The following is a 21682-nucleotide window of genomic DNA, read 5'->3' as shown; positions in this document are numbered from 1 at the left end:
GAAAGCACAGGAAAACTTATTTCGATCCAGGTTTCAAAGGGTTAGCTCGTAACTTCAAGCCTTGTAAACATGTAATATAACTATCATGACTATAAACACCATCATAACAATAAAATCTAAATAAAAGAATAAATAAGGGATGAGCATGAGTACTGAAGTACAATTTTTGATGTCAGTATTAGCTAAACTTATAGAGTACTCATAACCACCCCTCTCACGTGTGAACATTACTTTTTTCCCCCTTTCTTTTTACTATATAAAACAGGTAAAATCATATTTCACTGTAAGGCTGCTTGTACTGTTTTGCTTCACTCAGCTCTTCCTTTCATCGCTGTCCCTCTCTCTTTCTCTCTGTTTATCATGAGACTACTGCTGCAGGAACACCCAGTTGGTGAGAGTCTGCCTGCACACAAACACAGCAACAAACTAACTGTTAGCTTCACACAGCTGAAGTTACCTACTAGTAATTAACGGGTTAAACGACAGACTCAAGCTGTCACTGTGAGTTTGTTGGGACTGTACAACAACTAAGGGTCGGCTGTAACCCACTGCTGCTTTGCTGGCTTGTGCTAAAATGGCAGACATTGAAATGACCAGCAAAACAGCCATTCAGAAGATCCTTCAGTGCTGCGCTACACTATGTAATGGCAGCAACATAAAGTTTCCTGATTTTCAAAATTGCACTTGCTTTCCGTTGTTGGCAAATTTACTTTCCTATTCTAATGTTTTCTCTTTTCTGCGAGTACTCTATAATATTTGAATGCAAGTACTTGAGAATGGAAGAGGAAAAAATAGAGGCCCATCTTGACTCCAATCACTTACAATAGCGAATCACACAAAAAAGTATACACTGACTGTGGCTTTATCGCTCAAAAAATGTTAAGATAACTCAAAGCCTTTACCTCCTTCACTGCACCAGGCAGTCAGAAAAAAAAGACATGGGAATCTGCAACATTTATTCGCGGACAAAATAAAACCTACAAAGTACATTTAACAACTGAAGTCAACTTAAGTGCTTATTTGTCCTCTGATAGCCAACCGCTGTCAGCACTACGTGCATCCAATTTTTGTCCGCCATCATCACTCTCTCGCTTGACCACACAATCACTACACACACATTACGCACTGAGCTGTTGCCCAAATGAACTGCGCTGTAACATGTAAACATGTGAATTGCACTTAAACCTGGCTATGTGGCGTTTTATAAGTTGTTGTCTTCATCTACTCTGATTTGCATATGTCACGGAGGGCAGCGGACTGCACGTGAAGCCCAATTTCTTTTTTTTATATTGCAGCTTTTGTCATTTTAAAATTGAATTCTCGTACATTGTGACGTTTGTTTAAATGCAATTAATTGTTAAATCCTAATTCAGACTAAGCTGTGTTGAATGGTCTGTGTGAGTTTGGAAAGCTATGAGAGGAGGCAAAGACAGAGGGACAGCAAAGAGGTAATGAGGATGTGTGTATGTGCGCTCACCCGCCGCGACACAGTGGCGTTTGTCCTCTCTTTGAGCTGAGGGTCTGTGGGAAGGCTGTTCCACACGATGTAGGGTGTGTCATACTTGTCCCGCAATTTCGGACAGCTCTTGAACAGGAAGTCTATGATGAAGAACTTGATACCGGCGTATAGACCTGGAGTGGAGAGGGTGAGAAAACAAAAACTTTATAAGGAAAATGCTGAAAAAACTGATACGAATGAAAAAAAGGGTTTGTGAAAAATCCTCAAAGGCTTTCCACTTTTCAGTTCAAAGTCTTTCATCACTTTAAATCTCAGTACCATTTATGGTGCAGACTTCTGTACCCTTCATATTATTCAAAATCTTTCACATAATGTCCCTTTTAATTACCTTCACATTTCAATATTTTTTAACAACACAGTGAAAAGAGAGGACCTCTTAAATGGCCTTTCATAGAGTGTTTGTGACTGACATCTGTCTTTAGCAACAAAAACAAGCCTTGAATTATGTAATTATTACAACAAAAATGGTGAAATGGGGACTGACTGCACAACTCTAAGCTCTTTCAACAAACCTTCAATATCTTAAAACAACACTAAACGTACAATGTACAAAACAAAAATGCCAAATGTGGTGGCCACCTCTGACTTTGAATGATTTCATTTTTGACTCCAAACAGCAGACCCTTTTTAATAGTTTTGATCCTAATCATATTTTCTGTAAAAGCCAGTTAAATACTATGACCTTTATTTACTTTATGTTTTTGTTCATAAGTTGTTCAATAAAGTAAGTAGACAAAAAAATAATTACTAGAATTGCTACTGTAGAATAAATAACGAGTCTAGGAGCTACAGCCATGCCACGGCTCTGTGAGACTGTCACGTTTTTCACGTATAGGATGGATGGTAGAGATAGGAAAGATACCCATGTTCTTATCAGTGAGACAGTTTCTTGTTTACCGAGTTGGTCATGTGTCGATTATACTGTGTACTGAGAATATAAGATCATTTTATCAAAACTAAAGGCCCTGACGCACCAAGCCAATAGTTGGCCTCCGCCCAAGTTGGGTGTCCGTGTCTTTTTGAATGAAATCGCTCTGATTGGCCATTTAGCTCACTGCATGAGCAAAGAAACAGAAGTGAAAAATGTAAACAAAGGGCTAAAGTCAAGAGGGAGAGAGGTCAAAACAAACTTGTTAAATGAAGTACTATTGCTTTTCTTCTGCCACTGAGCTCTGTAGCAGAAATGTTTCCTGATGGGTTGTGTTGTTGTGCACTGCCGTGCGTGAATATGTTTTGGTCTTTCAACAATACATTGTGTTGTTTATGTACTAACTGAAAAACTAGCGTCACGGTGGTTTTCTTGAATGAGGAAGTCAGATGATCACCGCCTGCTGGTATGGAGAGGTGTTTGCAACCGCCACTGTGGGTATGTTCCATGTTTTTCCTTTTCATTATTGGAGTGCTGCATATTTACAATATGCTACTACAAATACCATCAATGTGACAAGACGCTGAGAATCTATTCTGCGCTAAGAGCCACGTTTGCCATTTTTTCCTGGTCGCAAAGAGTTAGAATATTCAACTTTGGGAAAAATGTTGTAGCCGCTAGTCTGTGTCGTAATTTACCCCAACGTCCAATCAAAGCGGAGGAGGAGTGGGACAAGTAGCCTACCACAAAGACCAATTGTCATTGCTGAACAACAACAATGAAACAGAAATTAATACTGAACCCTCACAGACCAGTGGGTCTATCCTCTTTCCCTATGTGCTTCTGCCTTCCCTTCATTCTAAGCGAGTGCTCTACCTTGTGCCGACATTTTTACTTCCATTGACTTTCTTTATCATAGCAATCAGATGCAACTAAAGCTGAAAGCTCTCAGCTGAAAGAATGTTGTGCCCCTCATATACATTATTGCCTTTCTGTGTTCTACATTTAACAATAAACAAGTTTTAAACATGTTTTAAAACTGCCATCTTTATCATTTAAAAAGTAACAATGTGCCCTATTAGGCCAAACAATAAAGCTTATTTACAAAGCAGTAAAATCATGAAATATGTAATAAATAAAGTAATTTGAAGGAAAAAAAAGGCGGTGATACAACTTATTGTGCTGCCCAGCCACCCTTAATCACCACAGGGAAAAATCCTTTACAGCTGTTGTTGAGACAGTTTACTCAGAACCACAAATGTCAGCTTCATGGTGCCGCTTAAGGAAAAGTCATGGGATCACTAAAGTCAGTAGGAATTTGTCCTCTGGGCAATCAGAATATCCATACAACATTTTATGAAAATCCATCCAATAGATGAAACAGACCAAAGTCCACTCTTAAATCTGGTAGTAAGTACATGCCAAATTTGATAATGGAACTATTGTTACTATTATTAACACTATAAAGGATTGTATTTGGGCGCAGTGACAACTACACTTAGCTGGTTGAATACACAGTAACACTGTGCCAACAAATAATTTTGCTCTAGGCATCTTCGAAGGATATACGAGCCCTCAGCAATTAGAATACACTTTATTTACAAGTTATAGCAGTTACTAATATTATCAGAAAGGCATGCCAATAGCCTGCAGCTGCCGCTCACAGGGAGAGGGAGAACAGTTACACAAGTGCTGCATGAGTGCATTTGTTTGTGTGCACTGGATTGAATATAAGTATTTGCATTCTCCAAGGGCCAATACAGTATGTAGAGTATGTCAGAAGGATAAAGAAGCTTTGTCTGTGTGCATGCACGTCGCTCACCCATCATGAAGCCCATTAGTTTGTATGGCAGGATGCAGGAGGTGATGAAAGCTACCCACAGGCAGATGTAAAGTTTCCGGGTGCTCTCCGGCTGCACCCACATGAACAAGCTGATAAATTAATAAACAGAAACACACACAGATGGGCAAGGAAGAGGGGAAATAAAATATAAGTCAGGTTTTTATCCAAGTATAATTAACACTATTTTTTATAGTTGATCCTTGCATTCAGTTAAATACATTTCCTTTGCTTACTTCTTTATCTTCTCCAAAACATCGGCCATTTTACCAAACAGGTTCTGTAAGGAGAGTTTAAGCACTGTATGAACCAGTACTTTTTGACTACTGATGCAGTCTACTGATTTGTAAACACTGATTTAAGAATTGACACGAGCCGTGATGTACCTGTGCTTTTTGTGCAACATCAAGTACGAGCTGAAACTTCTCAGATACGGTCAAGTCTTCCTTTGGAGGCTCCTGCATAAAACAAAGAGAAGCTAATAAGACTGCATTTTTATCTTCACTGATGCATATGTTTTACTCCTGACACAGAAACAAGACGTGGTCAAACGGGAAGCGGGAAGCCTTCTCACCATGGGTTCAGAGACCTCAGGCACAATGCTCCACTGGATCCTCCAACCTCTGAAAAAAAAGGAGGAAGAATGTACATTTTTATGAGGTGTTTTCTTTGGATGAAATGAGACCACTAAACTTCTCTTCAACTTTTACAGTGTATCTCCAACATTTGTATCATCACTTTTAAGGCCAACAGGTGTCCCAGTTTGTTAGTCTAAGTCCAGACAGATGTCTGACAAACACTAATGTGCCCTCATTTCACACTGATCACCAAAATGACCCACTTTAAATCATTTTGTTGATGTGTTTATAGCTTAATATATATGTGGCTTTTTGCAGCTGCGAGCACAAAGCGCAGTTTACCTCGTTATCTGTGATGTATTTGTTGTCTGTGTGGCAGTAATAATAAAGATCAGAAATAAAGCCGTGTGTTTGCTTGTTTTAAAAATCTGCCCATTATCATCAGCACACATTTGCTGCAGGAGATTCATGTTTTTTGTGGCTCACACAGTCATAAGAGGTCAGTGGTGTGCATCTGTTCACCAATAGCACAGCTGTGGCCTCAGTAGTGAAGTTTAATAGGGTTTTATTTCACAAAGCACACAGTAAAGCTTGTCACAGCTGAAAATACTTTTTAAACATGCATTGGCAGCAGTGATTGTGATCAATGCCCCTCTGATATCTGACTGACTTGTTACCTGGCGATGAGGTAATTTAAGGACAAGCGCAGGATAGCCAGGAAGAGTAACATGGGAATGGCCCAGCCATGCCAAGCAGCATTCATGTAGATCTGCAGGCAAAAAGAAATAGAGCACACGACACTTTAACATTCGATTCATAGATCTTGTACCAGAATTGATCATAGATTAAAGAGCTTTATTTCATATTTATATGCATTAAATCCCATGCTTTGCAGGACTAACATCACTTGAATATTTTCAGCCCATAATAAAGCTGAATTGTTAGAATCTGACCGCCAACAGTTACCATGCTTCCTATGTCAGACCTCTAATCGTGTCAACTGTGTGGCTTTATGCATGAGAGAAAGACACATTTTACCACCAGATGAAAATATAAAAATTCCCTTTAATAGTGATTTAAGACACTGAATTAAAGCATTTATTTTTTTGGGAAATATAATGCTAGTGGAAGATGTTATTAAAGCCACCTGTCAACATAGGGCTGGGCAATTTAGCATATATATTCTATATTCCATATATTCTAGTGGCTACCTAGCTTTTAGTAACAGAGTAACAGAGTAACAGAAGATGGTCATAGTTACGTCACATAAACAGGGATTTATATTTCTTTTCCGTGTTAGTAAACACAACATACAGCCTTTCAGTAATTATTATACTGCAACATGAGCTTATCAACACACCTTATGGCTGACTAAAGTACAAAACTATCTCTACTAACATTTATGTGGCTGTGTGACATGGTTGTACTTGTCTCACACACTGAGAAAGATGACTACTTTCAAGACAACTATTTTAGAATTTTTAATTTTAGAATTTTACGTGTGTATCAAGATATATATTGTATACTGCGGAATAGCCAAAAAATGTCAAGATATTATTTATAGGCCACATAGCCCAGCCCTATTTCAACGCTAGTGCAAGATCATCTCTAGATACTGAGATGGCCTTTGCATGTACGGCCACAATCAATGGGTCGAAGATGATTTAGCGTAATCACTGACTGTGGACATTAATGAAGATCTGATTAGACCTCTGACGTCCCTGGTAGAACCACTGCAATCTGTCAACGCAGAGCAGAAATTACTTTGCCATTAATTTCATTTCACTGTCATGTACAACTAAGTGGATTCATCAGTCAATTCAAAGATCTAACTTTTAGTCTATTAAAGCACTGAACTCAATCAACACAGGACAAAGCTCAACATAATAGAGTCGTGTTGCAATTATGAATAAGAAAAATGCACACTCACAATGAAGGCAATAGCTGAGGTGTAGACGGAGTGCCAATTCGATAAGGCGGAGAGGTTCCTTAAGAAGTTGGTGACGGGTCTGGCTCCCCGCTCTGAAAGATGAAGAGTAGAGGGATATATTCAGAGTGGTTTAGGACAAATACATGATGGCACTGTGCCTGTTTTCCTCTATTTTCTTTCTATCAATACTGATACAATAATTATTCTTTAAATCTTACATCAAGTATTTCTCCTTTTATGGACAGATTTGGTTGTTAAAATTGTAATTTCGTTTCATTCCAATTATGTAATTTTTTTATGTTTTATTGCTTCGGTCTTTACTGCTTTTATACAAATTACATTAATAGACAGAAAAACTCAAACTTACAACTGTAAAGAGGGGGTCACAGATTACATCTAGTAATGCAATATGCAGTTCTGTTTGAAGCTACTGGAAACTTTTGTAAAAAAAAAAAATCACACTATTAGTGTTTTTATTTCTTAAACTCATTCATTCAGTGCATTCAAATTAAATTCAATATCTAAATATTTGATACAAAATCATGTACAGAAGCTACATGTAACGGAACTCCACTACTGTATGTCCATAGTCACAGATGGTCAACATTTCAGCATTACAGCATGTTATAGTGCCAGAAAAGTAGAAAATTTAACTGTACGTCTATAATATTTTTCTATTCATTTGTGTGTGTGTTTTGATTACTCACTGAGTCGCCTCATATTTTCTGTTAACCTGGATAGAAAACACAAAAGAGTGAGGGTCAGAACACGCAGATGCTTATGTATAAACACACACATACACAAAGATAAAGCAGAGGAGATGGGGTCACTTCATATGCCTGGCATGAGTCACTCGCCTTTATAAAGCAAGAGAGAAAGAGGGAAGAGAGAAAATACATGTGAAAAGTGCTTCATTTCCTCTGTCTTCTCTTAGTGCAGTGCATTAGCATCTGTCAGATTTACATACAACAACATATCATTTTGTTATTATCTAAAGTGCTCATTCAATAATATAAATGAGCAATAAATGTAAAAGAAATTCTGACTGATGTGACACAAACTAAGACAACTGTTGTTTGGTTTCCCACCTTTAGTGCTCCCCAGCTGCTGTCAAGCTGTCTGACTCCACATCTCCTTGAACAACTGAAGAATCAATACCCGAAGACAGGCACTTCATGTTCAATTCCAGGGCAGCTCTCACCCACCTTTTAGCACTTAGTGGTTCCTCGGCCTCCACGGTGCTTTCCTCCGGCTGGAATCGAAAGTCTTCGATGTAAACCCCGAAACGCTCGTACAACCACTTCTGCAGCCGCGAACTCCACACCTCCTTCTGCTGTTTATCTGCTAGAAGACACAAGAATGTGAATAACAGAAGCTTCAATCAGATCTGGTAAGTTCAACAAATTATAGCAATTTCTAACTAGCTAATTTGCTACCTTCTGACCTATTGCTTTATTTGCAAAGGCGAGGGGCGTGCCATTAATTAATCATATTATTGTGTCTGGTTATGTTTAAAGAATTTAAAAAATAGTTTGCTCACTAGATTTTCCCTTGTGAATATTTCATATAATTACCACTTCTGAGCTACAAGCTCTTTATTAGACAAGTTAGCAATGCAGACACACACTTTCAGATACTACTACACCAGGTCACCTGACAGATCACCTGACGGGTCACCTGGTACCCAGTAGGCTCCCATCCATAAATAAATAAAGATGAAAACTTGAGAAAATAACAGCTTAACACAATGTGGATTAAACATGTGATGACAAGAAAAAAGAAAGATGAAATTTCAAAAATGTGTATATGCATATACAGTGTTTCCCATTAATAATAATGACTATGGTGGGCCGATTTGAGCCATTTGAAAGAGGCCAGGATTGGGGTGATGCAATGACTTGTGGTCTGTTACCACCTAAGGGGTGGCAAAATAGTCAATTAAGAAGTGCCCCTGAGCAAAGAACACTACCTTTAGCTGCTCTGGTGTAACTGCTTAGTATACACTAATTGAGTGTGGCAGTAATTAGCAGCTACCGCCGGTAACAGTGAGTGATTATGTGAGTGTACTCTGTGCCACTCAGCGGATAAATACACATTGTTTAAAATAGGTGAGTTAGTTAGGTCAAAATGAAATCTCTCTTTTCTGCTGGAGATTTATTATGAACATAAGTAATTTGGTATTGTATGAAGCCATTTTAATTTGTAGTTAACACAGTTATCACAGTCCCATCAGCCCAAATTACTGTTCATCCTCTCTTCTTTACCTAACAGATTATACTCACTCTTGCTCTGTCCTTTTATACACACACACACACACACACACACACACACACACAAACCCAAAAACACACACTCTCTTAATCCATCCCGAAAAAAACATTGACACACACACACCTCTAACACTAGTTAGAGCACTGGCATGTCTGCCCTAGATGAAGTGATCTACAATCATAACCCATTTTCCAAAATTAGCCACTCTGTCTCTCCCTCCCTTTCCCTCTCTGAAACATGCACGCACGCACCCACGCACGCACACAAGCGCGCGTCATTAGGTTGATGGAAGTCAAACTATGACTTATACTGTTATAGTTGTTATTCAGCCCATAAATACACAACCAAAACACACACTTTTCAGAAATACCATCTGACTAATTCTGAATTAATGAGCTCCCGTTTTCCCTCACTGACATAATTTAAACACACACCCTTATGGCACTGACGTCCGCAGCACAGATCTGTAGTAATGACATCAATTAACCTCCCGAGTAGAAAAGTGTGTGGTGCATTAATGTAGTTGTTGCTCGCTCTCTTGATACAACTAATTGCACACCAGGAATCCCCCTGTAAGTGTGTATTTCTGTTGCTGCGCACACACTCCACACTGCTGTGTGTCCTGCAATAATGCGCAAACACTTCTGAGTCTGTTTAAAACTGTTGTGTTTCTGTCGAGCACTCCACCACACAAATCCTACATCCCCAACTCCCCTGCATGCAGGCACACACACACACACACACACACACACACACGCACACACACACAAACAGTTCTCATGATTTACTCCCACACTCGGAAGACGTCAAAGTCTTACTTCCCTCATTTCCTGTCAGTCCTCCTGGACTCCTCGCTCTCTCTCTCGCTCTCTCTCACTCTCATGCTCCCGCTCTTCCTTCGGGATCTTACCTGTTCCATTGTTTGAGGGCGACTGCTGTTTCCGGGGAGGCTGTGGTGGAGAGTCCTCAAGCCTGAGGGGGAGGGAGGGAGAGAGGAGGAAAGATTTGTCAAGTGTTAGTGTCGCTTCTCTATTGTCTCAGCTGCAGTCCCACTGCAGGCATGTCTCAGGCAGTTTATGGTTTAACATGTGGCGAGTTGCTACATTGGATAAGTAAAATGTTGTCAGAGGAGTGATATAAACACATCTGGGGTTAGAGAGAGAATGAGAGGGACAATTGCTGTCTCAATTTGTCCTTGTGAAGTCAATAATCTCACTGCTGCAGTCTTATACCAGGTGCCAAAAAAAAACACATTCGGACAATCAAAAACAAAGAGTGGCACAAAAGAGCCGACACTGAGAAAGCATACACTTATGACCTCACACATTAGTTTTACACTTCTCTTTGATTTGATTCAAGGTAATTCTATCATCTCAAAGTGTGAAACAGAATTACAATAGTTTATTGGCTTTGGTGAGTTTGTTGCCCTTTTATCTCCAATGTTTTAATGCTAGTCATATTTCATGCTAATATCCAAGAAATTCTTCGCCAAAAAATAAATGCTCTGTTAATATTCTACAAAACAAAGCAATTATTTGTCCCTGAAGGTTGGAGCTTTTAGAAATAAGTTGGCAATGTTTCATTTTAATGGGTTAGTAATTTCTTCAACAGTTTCCTTCGCAATGTGGTACTATTTACGGGGAATACAGAAGTTTCTTTAAAGGAAAAGCACCATCTGAACCAGGGCACACTCTGGGTTACGCTACTATTCAGTTCTGAATATTATATTCCGTTTTTTAATGAAAACAGTCCATTCCTCCTATAACTGGTACCACATTACATTACATTATGAGGGCTGGGTATTGTTTAAAAAATTAAAACTCCAATGCCCTTAAAGTGATACTGACACTTACAGAGTACTTGATCTGTTACTTTTTTTAAATTCTACATTCAATATACATCATATGAATGGAAACATTCAGTTGTGTAAAATGCTACGACTTCTCATCATCCAAATAACTTCAACATGAATACATTTTGCAAGTGTTCAAATTTCTTATATATTTAATAAATAACTGTAATATCTCTGTCAAATACAAACATAATTCAAATAAAACAAGTACTTTACACCGTGCTCAATGTCACCACACCACAGACTTTATGGGTTTTAGCCTGTGCAGGAGTGGGTCTATCACACAACGCTTGATGTGATTGGCTACATGCAAAACAATATAAATCATTTTTTCTTGATCTGGAGGACCAAAAAAAAAAAGATGCAGGTGTCCAGGTATTGTTTAACTGAAGAAATTTTGATACTACATGGTGCTCGGTTATTTTGGCCGATACCTTAAAGGCTGGCATGTCCCAAGTCTGGCCTGATGTTAAATGGCATGCTGTTTGTTGTTAAAAATGTAATACATCCGACCCACCAAGCAATGCTTATTAATCAAGCAAGAAAACTTTGCATTTTTTCCACTCACCTCACAATGGCAGGGGGCTATCATACAGTTTGTACATATGGACTAAGTGGAACTAGGCAGATGATTCCAATGTGTTTTTATAAACAGACAAGCAAACGAAGCGTTACCTAACAGCAGATATCTCCTGCTAGTAGCAGACATAGCCACAGCAACGAAGCATAAAGTAGAAAGCAAGAGCTGCTGCTCTCAGGAGCAGTGGAAAATTGAAATCTTTCTCACTGAAAAATGAAAAAGCTGCATCTGTCTTATTTGTAAGTGTTTTTTTTTTTTTCAATAATGTGTAAGACACAAGAAGCAGCTGCCTCCAGGTTATATTCACATTATCTGATCTGGCCCCCAAGGTATCCAGCACAGATACCCAACCCTTATAATAAATTCCAATTGTTTTCCTGGAAAGTACAAATAAATTATTCTGAAATTGTTGACCTGTAAAATAAAGCATTCGTAGTCAGCGAATTTCTCGTAAAGCCTGCCTTAGTGGCAATTTTAAAAACTGTTAAAACTGTCATTTATAAAGTGCTTGTCTGACTGACAGGAGTTATGATTTAATGGATTATTTGGTCAATTATTTCATCAGAGACTCGTTTTCTATATAAAATGTCAGATAAAATTAAAATTGTCACTTCTCTGTATCTGAAAAGTTGCACTGCACAGATATTTTAGAGACAAGACCACTCAGAAGCTTTCACTGTTTATTTACACCTGGAAACATCAGTGAAACCAGGGTGTTTTAATTTTGACCACAAAGCTCTACTGCCTAGCTCAAGGGCACTTGGATAACAGCCACAGATAAAGAGTAACTACTTTTACCAGCTGGATACTACTGACAAAGGATTAACCGGGGAAAACTCCTAAGTCATGGTGCATTAGTTTACCTCTCACAAGATCCTGAACTGTCTGGCATTCCTGAGGTCGTGTTTCTGCGCTGATAATCACTTGGAGAGCACCAGTGGAATTTCCCATTGGCAGGCGCAGGAACATCATCTGATCACACACACACACGCAGAGCCGTACATACACACCCAGGGTTTAAGGGTGCCTCGCTCGGTGCCAAGAGACGCAGGCTTATCCTGACACCAGCATAGCTACTGTGTCACAGCGGACACTTGGCGACGCGAACCTGCACATGACTTGTTTCTGTTTTTTACTCCCTTTCCATCTGCATCAAAACACACTCACCTGATCACACACACCTCCTTATGGAATTCCCCGCCTACCAAGCTGCTGAGGCCTCTATTTATAAATGAAACCTTGGGGAGCACTGGGACTGACACACACACAGACACACACCGTCGGACTTGACCTATGATAAACTCTGCTGAGTTGAAATGTTATAAAGTGCAGTGTCACCATTTCCTGTCGTTCCCTTAGTATTACTTCCCCGTCCTCATCCCGTCGCCCACGTCATGCACTTGACTGTGTTTACTGTCTTTAATGTCTTACCGGGTCTTGAGCACCTCATTCATTTTCTGCTCCAGGTCTATCCGCTTGCTCCGTTCTCTCTCCAGCTCCTGCCGCAGAGAGTCCACATTGGTCTCTTCCCGCAGCTTCCTCAGCTCCTCCTCTGGAAAACACAGCACAAATGCTGGAGATCAGTATCAGTTCTTTCATATAAAAACAAGGCAACTCAGAGAGCTCCACTCAAACATTCAGGGTCATGAAAAAGGCATCTGATGAGCATGAGAAGAGCATAATTCCAACATTATGTGGTACACTTCATCCAGCATTTTAAATACACAATTTATAGACAATCTAATCTATAAAACAATATAATTTAATCATGGAAAAAAATGTTATTAAAGTGGAATCAAATTTTAATGGTGAAGTGTGTAATATGGAGGTGGACAATATAGATATAAATAGCTCATTCTAAGATACCTTAAACACAATCATTCTTATTTTTTACATTATTAAACACTAAAGAAAATATCCATATTATATTATACTCTGTTTCTGCCAATATACCCCCCTAAATCATACATACTGGACCTTAAAGTGATACAACTGGAAAGTTTTTTTGTTTTTTTTTTTTTTTTTTTTTTTTTAAGAAATGCCTCCACTCATCTCTCATTTTTATCTCTGCCTCCATCTATCTCCTTCACCTTCACGTCCACACCACTCTTTCTCCTTGTCAATCAGCTCCGAGCATTAAGTGGTTTCAGGTATCAGGGCTTTCTAAGCCTGGGGTGCAACATCAGCAGTGTTTCCTCTGAGTCTATTGTCCCTGACTAAAGGGACACATGAATATTGGAGGAGAGGAGACAATAAAAGTGTGTACACGTGCAGAGGCATATAAATGAATACATTCATACAATTATGTACCCTTACAGAAGGCCATACAAAACAAGAACAGGAAGAAGCACAGATGGAATCCTTCCACAAATATAGAAAAGCAAACTTTTTGTTATTGCCAGCAAAGCTGGCCTTGAGCTCCATCACTCTGTTGTTGCATTGTGCAGCATAAAAACAATTTATGGTATTGATAAGAGAAGTACAAGTGGCGCCACTGAGCAACTAAAATCAATATCTCTCCAACCTAAAACATAAGAAGTATCACCTGAATCAGTAGCACCCTCATTATTCAAAAGGTACAAACAGACAGTGAGCAAAGCAATAAAAGCAGGGTTACACAACGTATATCACCTGACCCTGTCTTCTTCCTGAGATCATTTCATCACAGAGACAGTAGAGGATTCATATTACAAGAGTTCAGCTGCCAGTTTCTCTTTCTCATCACCTAATCTCATATCTCACTCGTGCTTTATCTCTTCCCATTAACAGTAATAAAACATTCATTGGAAGCACCTCCTGCAGCTAAAGCGTGAGCAGCAACACTGTGCGCTCTTACTGACCTAACATGTACATGATCTCCAGATTCCCCATACAGTAATCCACTTACTAAGTATTATCTTCTGTTGCGTTTCTGGTTCAGTAAGAGCAGTGAATCACATTTTGGTTTTCATTGTGAAAGCTTGAAGAGGAAATCCAAAAACATAAAGCATGCCTCTTTCTTCTCTTACTTCATCTATGTAATATGACTCCTCTTTACACCTCCACCGGGTCAGTGTTGCCTCTCTAAGGATTTGCTAACATGAGAATGTGTTTATGGGACAGTGTTTATGTATGTAAACAAGACAGAGAGAGTGAGTACGTAAGAGTGAGAAAGAGGCCGGCCAAAGGTTGCTAAGCAGCTTCGCACCAGTTAGGTTGCCCTGTGCCAGGAGATCCACGGGCAACTGTAAACCTATTAGACAAATGACAAACAGCGGCAGTGATGCACCCTGGGTGGTGTAGGCAGAACTAGAGCAGTGAAACTGAATGTAACCCTTAAGAGCAAAAGCAGTGGCACCTGAAAATCTCACTTGACAGACAAAGTTACTTAACAATTTGGCCTTTCTGTCAAACAAAGAGGCTAAAACAGACTTACTACTGGATATATATAAGAGTGAAGAGTGACAGGAACACTGTATGTCAGTGATACTCTCAGAGATACATTTTGGCAAGCACATTAAGCTGTAAACACTACCTACTTAACCTACTCCTGAGGGAAATTTCTGACTCTGACTCTTATTGTTAATATTCAGTACACTCATTCTGCTTTTCTCTGTCGCCATTAATTGCTGTATGCCCTCAATGTCAGTTACATCTTTGGTATTGAAAATGGTATTGCATATCAATATTTTTTAAGGTATGTTAGAAATTCCAGTATCATGCCAACACTATACAACTGAACCAAAATGGTTGCTGGCAGTTGCGGGCCGTTGAACCAAAACAATGATCTTGGAGACGCTAAAACGTTTGTTGAAGATGAAGTAAACTGCAAAGTCATGTGAAAAGTCTCTGTGGGTCTGACACTTCACACTTTCACATTACATTCATCATTTTGTCCATTGTTAATATAAAAACATTGACTGGAGCAGCTTTAAGATTCTTCCAGGGTTTCCCACAAATTCATTTATTTGTGGCAACCCATCACACGTAGCACATCTTATGCCACAAATGGATTTTCTATTTTTGGGCCTGGACCATTCATTAGGAGCGCTATAAAATATATTTACATTCAGTTATTTATAGCGCCACCCTATTGGAGCGCCCTTGCTGGAGCAGAAGAACGTTAGGCATTGTAAGTAAAACTTTACCATTAATTCTAATAAATCTGCTAAAACTGCTAAAGTTTGCATTCACTTACAGCAGCTATTCCTCTCATCCATCAATCTGATCCTCCCAACCAGTCACAAACTGCTGCTGAAGAAAGAAAGAACTCATGGAGAACGCTGCCCGCCCTCTGTTCGCGGACGTGCGAAAACCTCCGAATTCGGAGAGGGGGCACAGAGTGAAACAGACACAGGTGCATTTACCCGCCTAGACTGACCTCAGTCTTTGGTTGAGTCACACAGCAGTTTCAAAGATTATATGAGCTCATTTAAGTTGCAGTGGTCCATTATAAATGTTGGTGTTCCCATAATGCAGCAATAGATAATTGCTTGTAATTTAAGAATGACAGCTTAAATTTATGCTGCATTCTGTTGGTAAACCATACACAGCATGATGTAATTTCGGTGTGAATGAGGCTTCAAACTAAAGGGGGTGCAGCATTTTGTTCTGTTATAGTCCCATATAGTAATTAAAATGAATGTAATTGCATTTTTATAAATATTATAAAACCATTCATATTGCTGCTCTAAAGAGCAAACACCAGATGAAATACACTCATATGACACTGTCACTCATTTGCAGTTGTCCATGCCTTAAAGCCCCTGATCCTGCTCACTGCTTACACTCTTAACCTATTAACCTGTCACTCCCTTCCGTTCCCAATCTTCTACGCCTGTATATTCGTTCTTCCCATCACCTTGTGCTATTATTTCTATGTATAAGTATTTCTGCAACTCCTTTATCCTTTCTCCACCCTTTTCCTCCCCATAGTTTCCTTCCTTCCACACAGACAACACCAGAAACGGAGACGCCTCATTCCAAGAGTCCATACTACTGTGTTATATATGGATCCCCAAGCGTGTGATACAGCACAGCATGGCAGCATATGCTTTGTATGTCAGACACAGAAAGATAGAGTACAACCATTTTTCTGTTCCACAGAGGCCCCCTACATCAGATAGCATATTAATAATTCTGTCAACACGCCCGTTCTGCTTCTAAAATTGGATTGCCGTCATCTATATATAAATCATCTTCCTGGGTTACCATATTACAGGGTCTTTCTGGCCATTATGAAGACAAGTAACTAGAACATTTATCAGTAACGCTGACATGCGATTAGCTAAATGCCATGCCAGGAGTACGTTTAATAGTGCTGACCTTCTCTGCCATGCTAAAAACATACATTCAATAACAGATACACACATTATCTGCTAATGAAGGTTGGAAAGCAGCAGAAAATACCACTGATGTTGAGGGCACTTAATTGCGATGCGGGGAGGCAATTGAAGCCAAGGGGAGCTATTGCTTTGATTTTCTAAATAGGCTAAATTCAGGCTCATACAAGGTTAAAAGTCAGAAGACAAAGTTCTGTATTGTAATGGTAATGAAGACAATCTTCTGAGGTTTAAATTGAGTACAATATTCTAAAACGGGAGCTTTTAGATATAGTTTAAACATTTAAAACTGATAACAGAATATATGTTGCCCTTATCTTTGCTTGTTTTTGGACACAAAGAAAAAATTAGATGTTCTGAAAAGGAGGTGCACCTGAGGTGGCATGAGCATGCAGCAACCAATATGGCACCAAGTGTCACATGAGAGACTTCCTTTATAATCATTACATGACACAACCCTTTTTCAGAAACAAACCCATGACACAGAACAGAGGAAGTAACATTAGCTAAAATTAAGATTTAAGTTTTACAACACTGTATGTTTTCAGTCATGTTTTCTAGAAACAAACTTCTCAAGTCACTTTGCACTGATTTCAACATTCAGATGAGGGGACTGCAGTTTCTATGGTTATGATTCACCATTGTGGTAGAGTTCCTATTTTCAGTTGGTCAGAGATGAGTTTGGGTTAACAACTTGCTGAGATTGGCTTGGCTGAATGTGCTGAAGCAGAACATTTAAGTTGACAAATTTTGATGTCAGTAGGCTAGAGGTTATCAAGCAAATGGAGACAAAACATGACTGAAATCCTGAGGTTAATGAACTGACATATTGGGTTCCTACAGGTTAAGGCAAGTTAGATTTTACACTTTTTTTAATGCTACGTGGAATGAAATTTAAGACCAATTTTTCACTAACCAAAAGGAAAATAAATAATGAACCAACACAAACTGCTTTGGGTTAGGCACAATTCTGTCTAAATGTTAACTAGCTAACAGTTAGTGTTGCTGGTATTTGTTGTTGCGGTTTTTTTTAATGTTTTTACAATGCTACATCAGAGAAAAAAAGATTCATAAAATCCTACTTCCCATGTCTTAGTCTAGACATTTAAAAGATTAATTGAAGACATTCTGATACCAGTCAGGCCTTATTTCTATGTTAATGAATTCAATGTCCTCTAAGAAACCCTGTGACATAACTGGACTGATATTACAGTTAAGATAGAGCTATCAAATACTCTGGTATATATAATTTTTGTTTCTCATTGAGGCTGATCAAGTGAAACAGAAGTTCACCGTAACACCTCTGTGGTAAACAGTGCAGTGTGGTTGCCAAACAAGACTGGATATTGTACAGAAGCTTCAGTCACAATTTGTTATTCAAGTTAGGCTCAAAGTATCCACAAATTCCTGATTTTGAAGCTGACAAACTTACTGAGGTTGAGGTTACTTTTGTGGCTTTTGATCTTATCGACAGCTCCACTATAAAGCAGCTCAAAGCTGTCAAAGGTGTAGTCGTCCAGCTTGCACAAAGCCATCCTTCTCTGCATTCGGCCGGTCCCTGGGACGCTCGTGCAGGAACGGGACGGCAGAGTGGCCGCCTTGGGTCTTTCTTGAAATTGAGCCATGGCTACAGGTTCTCCGGGTGCGGTTGTTTAGCACCCTCTGCTACCTAATGACCTCGAACCTCTTCAGAACCCATCAAACCTGGACACTTAAGTATATGCTCCATGTTCATGTCTCATCCAGAGACAAAGCAGAGGCCGTGGACAAGTTCCTCACTGATAATCGGTCACTAGCAACACAAGAGACTGCTTCCAAAGGCCAGAGTGATGGTCAGTGATCAGAGCCGGTCTGAGTGAGTTCGGCACTCTGTAAAAAAAGAAGGAGGGCAGCTGAGGTAGAGAGAGGTGGGGCTTTGCTGGGTGGCCAGCAGACTAAGAGGGCCTGGAATCTGAGATTTCGGAGCACACTGAGCTGTCAGGCGCACACACATTATGCATGTTCATCTGTCAGTATAGGTTTATTTGAGCAGGTTCATACATACGTGTGGTCATGTGTTATGTATTTGTTGTGTTTTGGTCTGTGCATGTTCATATATGTGTGCAGGAGCATGTAGGTTGTGTGAGTGCGAGTGTTCATGAGTACAGTAAATACGCAAGTGAGGCGAATCGCTTTTCATCTAAGCAGGCAAAGTTTTTAAGACCTCAAAGGAAAAGTACTGCGTGAGTTGTTCAATCCAGGCCAGAGACAATGGCTCCTTTCATGAAAGAAGAGTGGGGGCATGAGGGGGGGTTCAGAGAGAGAGACTGAGAGAGAGAGGGGGAGAATCGGCTGCCTCACATTGGCCTTTCATTGTTCCCATTCTCTACGGTGTTTGCCACAACCCTAGTTGACTTGAGCAGAAAGGAAGGTTGAGCTTTGTGGCCTCCAGCCGATCTGCAGATGTTAGCACACTATTTAAGAAACTGACCGTGAAAAAGAGAAGACAGTGGAAAGAATAATACAGATAACATCATGTTGTTAAATGTGACAAACCAAGGTTTACTTTTGCTCAAGAAATTAAACCTGTTGTATATCTCTGCAGACAGCTGGTCACAATGAAATGTTGATACTGCTCTTTTTCTTCAGGTGTCAAGTTCACAAAATTTGGGTTTTCTTCAAGTGTTTTAACCCTTTGAAATCTAGATCATTTTTCTTGTGCTCACATGCCTTTCACGAGTATTTAAACCTTTGAACCCTGAGCAAATTTGTTGATTTCTTTCATAAACATAGGGAAAGAGGCAATGAGCAACTTGGCAAGACATGTCTCGCAAATTGCAAGAAATTAGTAGACTAAGAAAAATGTTTTTTAAAAAGCTTTTTTTCCATCGAACTGTATTAAGTATCATCATAATGAACTATTTTAAATATTTTTTATGAAGTTATTGTACTTTAAAAACAGTTTTTAGGTTACCTTCTGATACCTGTTACCTTTTGATTTGATTTGAGTTTTTTTTATTTTTCTATTTTTTTAAGATTAATTTGGGGGATTTTTTTTTGCCTTCATTTTATAGGACAGCTTAAGCGTGAAAGGGGGAGAGAATGAGGATGGGGATACAGCAAAGGACTGAGCCCAGAATCAAACCTGCGGCCGCTGCAGCGAGGACTTAGCCTCTGTACCAGGGTCGCCCGCTCTACCGACTGAGCTACTGGGTGTCCCCTGATTTTATTTTTTAAACTTAAACTAACTTTAAACTAATTTTGAGGTAATTTTCTTGTCTTTTTTTTTTTTCTTTTTTTACCAATTTCTTGCTAGTTTTGGAATCACTTCCTCTTGAATCACTCATTGCCTTCTTCCCATGTTTCTGAAATATAAAGCCAATTTAAATTAAATTAAAGTGAATTACAGTGTAAAATTAGCAAAATATTAAGCCTGGATATTGCTAATTAAAATCCAGAGAGTTCATTTTTTTTATTTGAACCATAACATTTTAGGGTTTTTTTCACAGTTTTTATTCTATGATTCAGGTTGGAGTTAAAATGAACAAAGACTAAGTACTGTATTTTGTCTTGTTGTGTCTTTCCTCTCCGTGGCCTCCTTCTTCTCTGGCCCTGATATCTTTAGGTGACCTAGATTTCACCCACATCACTTGTTCACCTCTTTCCCCTCCATAACATTTTGACTTCATGGCTCAGTCTCAAACTTCACAGTCCTCCCTGTAACATCAAAACAACAAGACTCTTTCTTTCTTGTGTTATACTGTTTCTGCTCATCTCTTGGTCACATGGCACAGAGCCAGGAAATGCACAGGGAGTAGTGTGACTGCAAAGGCATTGTTACTATGTGTGTTTGTGTGCATGCTCAAATATTTATGTGGGGGAGAACACACAATAAATGATCTAGATAAACAATGTTCCATAATCCAATGTCGTGTTAGCAAGGAGGATGCCATCTGCTTGTAATGAGATAATAGATTCCATTACATCATAGATATCTGGTAAAGACTCTTGTTATTGGGAACAAAACGTTACCGCAAGACAAAAAAAGACACTTTTATAGATAAACACTCACTGTAAAAACTTGCGAGAAAGTTTTAGAAGCCATGAAAATTTTCAGTCATTACACTGCTGCTTTTATCCAGTCAGATACACATATACAGATTAAATGTCTTACTCAAACACACCCCAACAGAACACATACAGTATGTGATGGACATGCTGCCTTATCAAAAGACTGAGAATGTCCTCCCTTTACACACGTGGCCACTTACTGCATTCCCACACATGCTAAACTCATGAGGGTACAACAAGATTAAAAAGTAAGAACTAGGACAAAGACAAGGGTACAGTGACAGAAATGTAAAATGAGATATCTGCACCAGCTCTGGGCAAACGTGACATTCTTCACAAACTCAAACATCCCGATTACAAAAACCTCTGCTTCTGACCTGTCAAGACCCATTCAGCCTCAAAGGCTTAATTTCCTGCTGTACTGAGCTCACCTATGACAGGAAAGACTGTCTCATCACTGAGCAAGATTTATTCACTATCATGCAGCACGTCCTGTAGCTGTCTCAGACGGAGAATGAATCATCATCAGTGTACAAGTCATCAGTGATGAGGCACGGTGCAGCAGAATACTCAATCACTTGCATAATTCTCTGCAAGAATATGAAATAAAGACTTTTCAATTAATGACATTTTTCTGCTGTGTACCCTTTTCTCCAGATACTGAAGGCACACAATATGCCCATTAACTAGAATCCATTCTTTATGTACTTTACTTTTCCAAATGAGTATCTTGAGACGCTTTCAACGAGTTTGTTTGTTCTGTTTTTTTCTTCAAAGACAATATACAGGACTAAACTGCACTGTGATCCTCATCTCATTGATTTAAGGACTCAAAAAGTGCAATGTCTAGACTACTTTGTGGTTTGATATTTA

At 39.2% G+C, this 21682-nt stretch overlaps 1 protein-coding gene across 5 annotated transcripts in view; it reads right to left on the bottom strand.

Moving 5' to 3' along the window:
* The window catches only part of gramd4a (GRAM domain containing 4a), a 58259-nt gene that overhangs the window by 7237 nt on the left and 29340 nt on the right, over nucleotides 1–21682 (bottom strand). For 3 of the 5 annotated variants that reach the window (XM_042511133.1, XM_042511136.1, XM_042511138.1), the window contains 11 exons: nucleotides 12870–12990; nucleotides 9917–9978; nucleotides 7941–8079; nucleotides 7443–7468; nucleotides 6736–6827; nucleotides 5483–5574; nucleotides 4802–4850; nucleotides 4614–4685; nucleotides 4464–4507; nucleotides 4210–4319; nucleotides 1478–1632 (listed from right to left, as the gene is read on the bottom strand). In XM_042511133.1, the coding sequence (XP_042367067.1) occupies nucleotides 1478–1632; nucleotides 4210–4319; nucleotides 4464–4507; nucleotides 4614–4685; nucleotides 4802–4850; nucleotides 5483–5574; nucleotides 6736–6827; nucleotides 7443–7468; nucleotides 7941–8079; nucleotides 9917–9978; nucleotides 12870–12990 (962 nt within the window). The remainder of the gene's footprint in view (nucleotides 1–1477; nucleotides 1633–4209; nucleotides 4320–4463; nucleotides 4508–4613; nucleotides 4686–4801; nucleotides 4851–5482; nucleotides 5575–6735; nucleotides 6828–7442; nucleotides 7469–7940; nucleotides 8080–9916; nucleotides 9979–12869; nucleotides 12991–21682) is intronic. The other 2 variants (XM_042511135.1, XM_042511137.1) reach the window with 1 other exon arrangement.

This window comes from Plectropomus leopardus, chromosome 22 (genome assembly GCF_008729295.1).
Source record: "Plectropomus leopardus isolate mb chromosome 22, YSFRI_Pleo_2.0, whole genome shotgun sequence".
Taxonomy (NCBI): domain Eukaryota; kingdom Metazoa; phylum Chordata; class Actinopteri; order Perciformes; family Serranidae; genus Plectropomus; species Plectropomus leopardus.
The sequence above is the reverse complement of the archived record's forward strand: the minus strand, read 5'-3'. Positions and strand labels throughout refer to the sequence as shown.